Source organism: Martes martes (genome assembly GCF_963455335.1).
Source record: "Martes martes genome assembly, contig: scaffold_556, whole genome shotgun sequence".
Lineage (NCBI taxonomy): Eukaryota > Metazoa > Chordata > Mammalia > Carnivora > Mustelidae > Martes > Martes martes.
Window position 1 is genome coordinate 228 of NW_027666569.1, and position 9347 is coordinate 9574.

A 9347-nucleotide genomic window follows, 5' to 3' on the forward strand; every position below is an offset into this window, starting at 1 on the left:
CAGACGGCATCTCCTTCGACCTCTGGGCCTCGGGGCGGAAAAACAGCACCAGATGGTAGCCGACAGCCTGCTGATCTCCGTAACAACCACGCGGCCCCGCTCACCCCGATGCCAACATCTCCGGGGACCTAATGGGCAGCTGGCACCCAGAAGCGGCCCTATCGCCCTCAGCCCCAGCTCTGCCTGGGCAGCAGCTCCACCTGGGACAGCCGGCCAGCCTCCAGACCGCTGGCCCACTCAGCAGATCCCCTTCCCTGACTTGGCCCTGTCCCTGCCCTAGGGCCCTCCTTTTCCCAAAGCACTCAGCAGCGAGTCCGGGATTGTCTCCTTGCTGGTGTGCCTCCCTGACCTGAAGTACCTCCGGAGCAAGGCCTCGAGGGCGGCCCCATACACCCCTGTTAGAGGGAGGGATGGAGGCAGAAAAAAGGTAGGGATGATGTTCTTCCTGAAAGGAGAGGAAATTTGCCAGCTCTAATGGACGGGCAGGACCTGGCTGGTCAAGGAGAGCAGGAGGAAGCAGATGCCCTGGTGGAACCCCAAGTGGCCTACCATCCTCCCCAGCGGGCAAGCAGTCCTCCCCGGGCATTCCTAGGCAATGGCAGGAAACTGATTCCTCTGTGACCCTGGGGACCTGGGATAAGACCAGACACCAACACAGGGTGAACTGGAAAGATGAAACTGGCAGGTGATCACCTCAATTCACCACCTGCAGGTCACAAGGAGCCACCACGGGGTAGCCTTTGGCAGAGGGGCTGCTGGCTTCAGAGCTGGGTTACACTCAGTGACAGGGAGCAAGCAACCGCATTACACCTCCAGGAGGTTGCCAAGGGTCATGTCAAGAGCAGAGATCCCGTGAGCCAAGCCTGAGTCCACTGTCCAGCTCCCCTGATACTTAGGGAGCCTCGGGGACTTGAACATGTCATTCAACCTCCTGGCCTGGCCCAGGGAGAAGTGACTACAAAACCACCCCTCACGCCCCCTGCTATACACCAGGCTCCACAGGACTGGGGCTTGAGACCAGAAATGCCCAATCAGTGTGGGTGATTATCATCATGACCCTAGAGCCTCCCCAGGTAAATGCTGTTACAGAAAAGCTGTACGGCCTCTAGCAGGTAACTGAATGTGTCTGAGCCTCAGTCTTCCCATCTGTGAACTGGGGTAACCAACCATCCTTGCTTCATAGGGTTGTTCTGAGGACTGATGAAGTGGGTACAGAAACCCCAGCCCAGCGCCCTATGTCCTGAAGCCCTGGGCGTGTCCCAGCCTCCACGTTACCTGCAACTCAGCAGCGGTCACTTTGTGGTAGATGAGCTCCTCATCCCGGCGCTTCTCCTGGGGGATGGTGATGTTGGCCAGCGCTGTCTCAAAGTCCAGGATCTGCTGCATCTGGGGCCGGATGGCGTCTTCGTCCCCGCCACCCAACAGCTTGCCCAGCTGGACCATGTAGTTCAGGTACCCCGTCAGCACCTGTGGGCCCGGCCCCCGCGACACGTCAGTGCTATCACCCACGCACGGCCCACTGGACAAGGTGGGGGGGTGGGGCCAAGCCACCGCGGGGAAGGTTCTGGCTCTGCGCTGCCTTACTGGCTACCCAAAGCACTCAGGACAAAGCCCACAGGTCCCCGGCAGGTGGGTCCCTGCAGTCCCAGCCCACACCCGCTCTCCGATGGCCTATCACATGAAAGTTACCAACAGACCGTCTTTCAGTTCTTAGAACAGTTTTCTGAGCTGCACTTGTCCACTGTGTCCCCAGACTGGAATTAGGTTCCCGTGCTCAACTTTCTCAGCTCACCCTTGAGTGACCACAACTGGTCACTACGCCTGTAACTGGGTGTTTAGTTAATGAATGCCCCCCTTCCCTGCTAGGCCCCAAGCCCCGGGGGCTGGGACATGCCTGTCCAGGTCACCAGTATCCGCCCAGCAGCGGGCACAGGGGGGCTGCCTGCTCAGTGCAAGTGGGCGGATAATGCAGCGAGAGACGATGACCCGCAGGCAAGGTTTCCCCAGGACATCGTGAGACACATGAGTTTTGGAGTCAGTGGGTCTGGATGTGAATCTCAGCCTCACCGCTGTGGGACCTTGAGTGGGTCACTTAGCGTCTCTGAGCCTCGCTCGCTCCTCTGTAAAAGGCAAGGTAAAAATAATGCCCACCAGGCAGGTGGGGGGAATGAAGTTCAGAGATGTTCTGTACCTGCAGGGTTACTGGGAGGGCCAGAAATGAGTCCATAAACCACAGTGACCACTACTGCTGTCTCGCTCTACAGTCGGACAAAGGACACCTGTCCCCTGCCTCTTGTGCCCACGACACCTGAATGTGAAATAGCCAGCCTGGGGTGGGGGGAGGGTCCCCTCCCCTGCCAGGGACTGCCTAGCACCCATCAGGTAAGTGACCCCTCTGTGCAACTCCAGCTTTGAAGACCCACATAGGTGTGGACCCTCAGGAGACACCCAGTGGGTAAAACACCATGGGTGTGGGCTGGGAGCCACTCCCCGTGCATTACACTCACCTTCTCATTTTCTGTTTTGTTCAGGTAATAGTCCCTTGAGGGTAAGCCCAGGCCAGACTGGTCGACCTGGAGAGGAAGGCAAGAGTGGGGGGGCGGGGGGCTCCTGTCACATGGCAACACGGGACCAGCCCGGGTGCCAGCAGGAGCAGGAGCTGGTGGTGGAGGTCACCTCTGGGGTGCGCCCACCCAGGGCAGGGACTGACACACGTCTGGTGGCATACCTGCCCAAACGCAGGGATTCTGGGCCCTTCTGAAGAGTCAGAGCCACGCTCCTCTCTCAGCCTCTCTGAGGCTGGGCACAGCGCTTCTACTTAACTAAAAACTTCCCAAGATGGTGCGGTGGTTAACAGCCACTCACACCCTGCCTGGCCTTCGTCAAGCTACCGAAGCTTCCCTCCGGGTCTTCCTCTGGAAAATAGGGGAACTAGGATCTCCCGCTGAGCTGGAGTGAGGATCAGAGAGGAGGTCGCCGGGAGAGGGTGTGCGGAGGGTGTGGCAGGTCGGGGAGCCTCAATTCCTGACCAGCAGCCCGCACAGCCTCGTGGGCGCACCCGGGCCAACCTAGAGTTGGTGTTACTACGGTTCCTTTGATTGATAAGCAAACTTCGGCTCAGAGAGGTCACTTGCCGAGGTCACGCAATGAGGGAGAGACAGAGCTCAGTAGGAACCTCAGCCCAGCCTGGGCTCCTGGCTTCTGCATCGGAGGGTGGGAGGGTGGGCAGACCAGGGGCTTCCCTGGGTGCGCTGACAACCAAGGCTAGGGCAGGCTCCAGCAGGAAGAGTGGGACTCAGGACCAGAAAGGCCGGGAGGCGAGGATGGGGGACCCAGAAGTTGACATCACTCTTGGGGCCCACAGTGACCAGTCCGAATCTCAGAGATTCATCTATGCCACGGTGACCGCCCCCACCCACCCCGATCCCACACCCAAAAACAGCAGGTTGCGCTTTCATGACTTCTTGCCTATACAAATCTCATGGTTCAGAGCCTCAGAAATAACCCCGGCTCCAAAACCCAGAGCCTGTCTTCCAGGGCAAGTCTGCCCTGAGCCCTGGCACTTGCAAAACTCAGAACAGGTCATGAGGTGAGACTCAGAACATGCCCATTCCTCTTCCTGGGGCTCCAGGCCGGCTCACCTGGATCACGTTGCTATTGGAATTCTTGGAGTCGGCGCTGACATACACAGAGAAGAAGGGGGAGGTGCGGTAGTGAGAGGTGACCACCTGCAGAGTGTCCTGGAAGTTGTCTTTGTCCCAGGGACCGGTGATGTTCCAGCCCCCTAGCTGTGGGGAGCAAGAGGGAACAGCGAGGTGATGAGGTGACAGGGAGACCCCAGCGTGAATTCTGCTTCCGCCGCTCACCGGCTCTGTGACCCTGGAGCGGTCATCTGACTCCTGAGCCTCAAGAGCCGGGGCAAGGGACGGTCCTCACCAGGGTTTCTGACCAGTACACATGAGACGCCGCTGGGGCGAGACAGATCCTGACCAAGTGCGCCAATGAGACATAGCAAGAGAGAGAGAGAGAGAGAGAGAGAGAGAGGGAACACAAGCAGGGGCAGTGGGAGAGGGAGAACAGGCTTCCTGCTAAAGCCCAATGCGGGGCTCGATCCCAGGACCCTAGGACCATGACCTGAGCTGAAGGCAGATGCCTAACGTCTGAGCCACCCAGATGCCCCAATAAATAAAATCTTTAAAAAACAAAACTAAAATAAGTAAATAAATAAATAAATATAAGGTTGATAAAACAGTGGTCGCTAGTTTCTCTCAGAGCTAGGATTTTTTTTTTTCTTCCAAGTAGGCTCCATGCCCAACGTGGGGCTCAAACTTACAACCCCCAGATCAAGTGTTGCAGGCTCTATAGACTGAGCCAGCCAGGCGCCCCAGAGCTGGGATTTCTGTAATCTCCTCGGTCTTCTTGGCTTGGCACACACTGGCAGGTGGGGCCTGTGCCAGAAGGGAGGGCTGTCCAGCTCCGGTGCCCACAGCTCCCGACCCTGCTGTGATGCCTTCCCACAGCCAAGCTCCGAGGCAGGGCACTGAGGGAGCATGGGACAGTCAGAAAACATGCATGGCCACCCTCTGTGGGTGCCAGCAGCCTGGCCAGCCGTGGGCGGCCCCCCAAGAGTACATCCAAGACCAGGAGATGCTCGGCAAGAACCTCCTTGCAGGAGGACGGGGAAGCCTAGGGTACATGGGGCCTTCCTTACAGGGTGAGGTTCTGCCTCTGATCCAAGATTCTCTGTTGGTCCTTCTGGAACATACCCCTCCTCACACACAGACACGCCCTCGAAGGAAGAGGAAGCAGCAAAGTAGAGAAACATTTTCTCTGTAAATACAGTCCCTATTCCACACAGGTGCACGGAGACACACGCACGTGACAGACATCCACAACGATGCTGACACATACCCCCCCAATACAGAGATTCCCACCTGCAGACACGTGTGTGCACATGAGCACATGCCCGAGCTTGCAGACACACACACTCAGACACATGCAGCTCCAACAGGTTCTAAAGTCCAGCTGGATGAGGCAGCTGGGGGTGTGAGGTAGCCGGGAACCAGCGGTTCCGGGGGCGGGCGGGCAGGCAGGTGGCACAGGCCAGAAGACAGCCAGGAAAGCCAGCTCCAGGAACCCACCTTCTCAATCAGCTCCATCAAGGGCTTGGCCTTGAGCTCCTCGATCCTGGTTTCATTCATACACGCACGGTAGTATACTTGGGCCTTCCTTTCTGCCTCACTCACACTGGCCGTGGAATTTTCTGGAATGATAGGAGATAGCAGTTTGCAACCTGCCCCCATTTGCTCAGTGGGTGGCCTGGGGGAGTCCTTCCGGGAGCCTTGATGTGCTCAGCTGTAAAAAGAACTAGGATTTCTGCCTATCAGGACAGCCGCAAGGCCTCAGCCACAGCGGGTATGTGACTGTCCTGGGCAGAGCCCAGCAAACTGAGGTGCTTCCTAATTTTTGCTAACTGCAAATAAGAAGAGCATACCATGTTTCTTCCGGTCCACCAGTCAGGTTTGTAGACGTGTCCCTTGGTTGGCAGCACAGGACCACCCAGCAGGATGGCCTGCTTTCCCTGCAGGCCAATGCGGGGCCCAAACAGCCCCGCCTGGTGTGCGGGAAAGAGGCCTGTCTTGGCTCTCAGATCCCAGATGACCTCTCTCGTGATAGACTGGAGCCGAACGGAAGCTTCCAAGGCCTCGTGCACCCTTGCCCTTCCTCCTCCGAGGGGCCTGCCTTGTTCGTCAGACGTACAGTTGACCCGGAGTGCTGCTGCCATTTCTCTCCCTGACTCCGCAGTCAGCATCTCCGTCCTTGCACCAGGACACCTGAGAGACTTTAGTCATCCCCTTCTCCCTCTCCCTGTCCTTGGTGTCCTGGTCCAGGTGCCACCTGCTGAGGGCCACACTCCTGTATGTGCACCAACACAGGGCAGGGTCCTGCCTGTGTCCAGTGAAGGGGACCACATCCTGCTGTTCAGGCCATGAAGGACCTACTATGTGCCGGTTCGGGTCATGAAGGGCCTACTATGTGCTGGGGCTCCTGTGCCTGAGCCTTTGTCTCAGAGCCCTGTTTCCAATGGTACCTGGGTCCCTGGCCCCCTCAGTTCTGTCTGTCCGCCTTGCTTCTCCCTGGGGACCTCCTCCCTCCCTGCTCCAGGCACTTTTCCTCATTTCAAGTTTGTTTCTTCTGGATCCAGAAACTCCTTCCTTTGCTTCCTTCAAAGACCACCCTGCCCCCAAGCCCCATCTTTTTTTTTTTTTAAATTTAATTTATTTATTTGACAGACAGAGAGCATAAGTAGGCAAAGAGGCAGGCAGAGAGAGAGGAAGGGAAGCAGGCTCCCTGCTGAGCAGAGAGCCCGATGCGGGGCTTGATCCCAGGACCCTGGGATGATGACCTGAGCTGAAGGCAGAGGCCTTAACCCACTGAGCCACCCAGGCGCCCCCCAAGCCCCATCTTCTCCACCAACACTTTTCTGACAGATAAGGGTCTGCCTTATCCATTCACCCGCTAAACAGATACCAGATGCTTACTCTGTGCTAGGTACTGCGCCTGCTTCGGGGACACAAAAGACAACGTCCCTGTCCCCGTGCAGCTTCCTTCCTAGTGTGAGCACACAGACACCAAACAAGCAAACACATAAAGGAGAAGCTCATTCCAGCCTTCCTGTATGAGGTGCTGTCGAAACCCTAGAGCCTTCGAGGCCTTTCCCAGAGGCCATCTTTCCCGTGGAGCCTCTCCTGAGATGCTCCTTCATGAGGGCCCCAGCATGGCACTACCAAGTGCCAGGCACCGGGCTGGGCTCGGAGTTTTATAGACACGAAAAAGACCTGCTCACTCTCTGCCTCCTGGGCGCTCACAGCCTAATGGTGAATGCAGTCAAGCAAAGAAATGACCCAGAGACACAAAAGTACTTTAGGTTTTTTTTTAAAAGATTTTATTTATTTACTTGTCAGAGAGAGAGAGAGGGAGAGAGAGTGAGTGAGCACAGGCAGACAGAGTGGCAGGCAGAGGCAGAGGGAGAAGCAGGCTCCCCACCGAGCAAGGAGCCCAATGCGGGACTCGATCCCAGGACGCCGGGATCATGACCCCAGCCGAAGGCAGCCGCCCAACCAACTGAGCCACCCAGGTGTCCCAAAAGTACTTTAGTTAAGGCAAATGACTGTGTAACCCAGAGAAAAATCACACCCTTCGATGGTGTGAGGTGGGGTTGGGGGCGGGGCTCTATCTTTGAGCCAGTTCTTTCATTTATTTATTATTACTTTTTTTTAGAAGATTTTATCTATTTATTTGACAGAGAGACACAGCGAGAGAGGGAACACAAGCAGGGGGAGTGGGAGAGGGAGAAGCAGGCTCCCCGCTGAGCAGAGAGCCCGATCCGGGGCTTGATCCCAGGACCCTGGGATCGTGACCTGAGCCGAAGGCAGAGGCTTTAACCCTCATTTATTTTTTTAATTTAAAAAATTAAATTTAATTTAATTTAAAAAATTTTTTTAGGGGCGCCTGGGTGGCTCAGTGGGTTAAAGCCTCTACCTTCAGCTCAGGTCATGATTCCAGGGTCCTGGGATTGAGCCCCGAGTTGGGCTCTCTGCTCAGCGGGGAGCCTGTTTCCATCTCTCTCTCTCTCTCTGCCTGCCCCTCTGCCTACTTGTGACCTCTGCCTGTCAAATAAATAAATAAAATCTTTGAAAAAAACAAAGAATTTCTGACTCTTCTAATTAATAGAATTAAAATTATATTTCACTCCTTTAAAATTTTTTTTTTTTTTTTTTTTTTTTTTTTTTTTTTTTTAGTAGGCTCTACGCCCAGTGTGGGGCTCGAACTCACAATACCTAGTCAGGTACTGCGTGTTTCACATACTCCCCAGCCAGGCACCGCAAGCCGGTTCTTTTAAAGGTAAGAAGTTTGGGCACCTGGGTGGCTCAGTCAGTTAAGCAGCTGCCATGGGCTCAGGTCATGATCCTGGTGACCTAGGATCGAGCCCCGCATCGGGCTCCTTCCTCAGGAGGGAGCCTGCTTCTCCCACTCCACCTGCCTGTGCTCTCTCTCTCTTTCTCTAGCCCTGTCAAATAAATAAATACAAAATCCTAAAAAATAATAATAATAATTAAGGTAAGAAGTTATTCACCAGGTAGAAATGAGGGGAAAGTTGGAGAGTTTGAGGAAACATGAGAAGCACAGAAGGGCATGCTGTCTGGAGAAAAGATACCCGGTCGATGTGGCCCATGGTGCAGAGGACATGAGGTCACTTCGGCTCTCCCAGCCCTGTCCTAAGAGCCCACCTGCCCTCCCCCCAGTTCTTACGATAACCAGTATCCTGGTTTTCTTTGGGCTGAGAGCATCCACCCCCATCTTGCTGAAGTCAGGGTGACGGCCCTGGAGAGGGCCTTGGACCAGCCTGGGCTAATCTGAAGAGAGACGCAGAGACAGGACAACCCTGAGAGAGACAGAGGTCCAGGGGCCTGAGTTGACGAGGGGGGACCTGAGTGACAGCCCTGGGGACCACAGGCTGCCATGCTGCAGAGGCCTGGAAATACCAGTGTGTCCCCCACGTCCCTCCAGAGCATGAGACGAGGCCTCCTGGAGGGGAGGGCAGAAACGGGGAGAGCTGGACGTCCCCCTGCTTCAGACTCGGGAAGCAGAACTGCAGGGAAAGCAAAGCGGAGCTTCCACTCCGCCCCCCCCCCCCCCCCCCCCGCCTAGCCTAGGAGCCTTGTTTCTCTGACAATGGCTCCCAGCAGCTAAGCTCTTAGAAGGGAAAGAACAAGAAAGTCACTGCTCACCCGAGCCTGCAAGCGGCATCTCACCGTGCACATGCGGCTCTGGCCATGACCCTGAAATGCCAGGGCCAGCGGTGGGGGGAGTGTGTTCTGTGCGCTCTGGCCCACGAGCGGATCTGGCATCGCCTTCTCCTATTGCCCAAGGCCACTGAGATAAGAGGCCCGAAGAAAGGCTCTGGAGGAAGGGCCTGGCAGTGCTCAGTAGAGGGAGTTCCAGGCTTCCATCTCGCCCCAACAGAATCCCTGCGTTATCACTTACAAGCGTCCTTCGAGCGCATGGCCCCTCTCTCCTTCGCTGAGAGGCTGCTCCTGATGAGTTCAAACTTCCTTCCTCTGAGCTCCACGCCCTGGATCGCACATCCACTTGTTTTCCCGCAAAGGTTTATTGAGTTCCTACGGCCTGGTGGCTGCTGGGCTGGGGGGAGAATGCGGCAGGCCACATGGACTCAGGGCTGTCCCCGTGAGGCCCGTAGCCTGGCAGGCGGGACAGAGAGCAACGGGACAGTCACAGAGCACCTGACTGCAGGGAGGGCAGGAGCTCTGAGGACCAAGGCCAGG

General features: G+C 56.3%; 1 protein-coding gene across 1 annotated transcript; it reads right to left on the reverse strand.

Annotated features, from left to right (window-relative positions):
- Positions 1-276: 276 nt before the first annotated feature.
- LOC308337919 (endothelin-converting enzyme 1-like) lies at positions 277-6141 on the reverse strand (the record flags this gene model as incomplete). The annotated part of the gene is made up of 6 exons (XM_080831465.1): positions 5142-6141; positions 3642-3788; positions 2508-2573; positions 1276-1467; positions 550-631; positions 277-395 (listed from the first exon to the last, which is right to left on the reverse strand). The coding sequence occupies exons 1-6, from the start codon at positions 5301-5303 to the stop codon at positions 277-279; spliced, it is 768 nt and encodes a 255-aa protein (XP_080687591.1). The 5' UTR covers positions 5304-6141.
- Positions 6142-9347: the final 3206 nt, after the last annotated feature.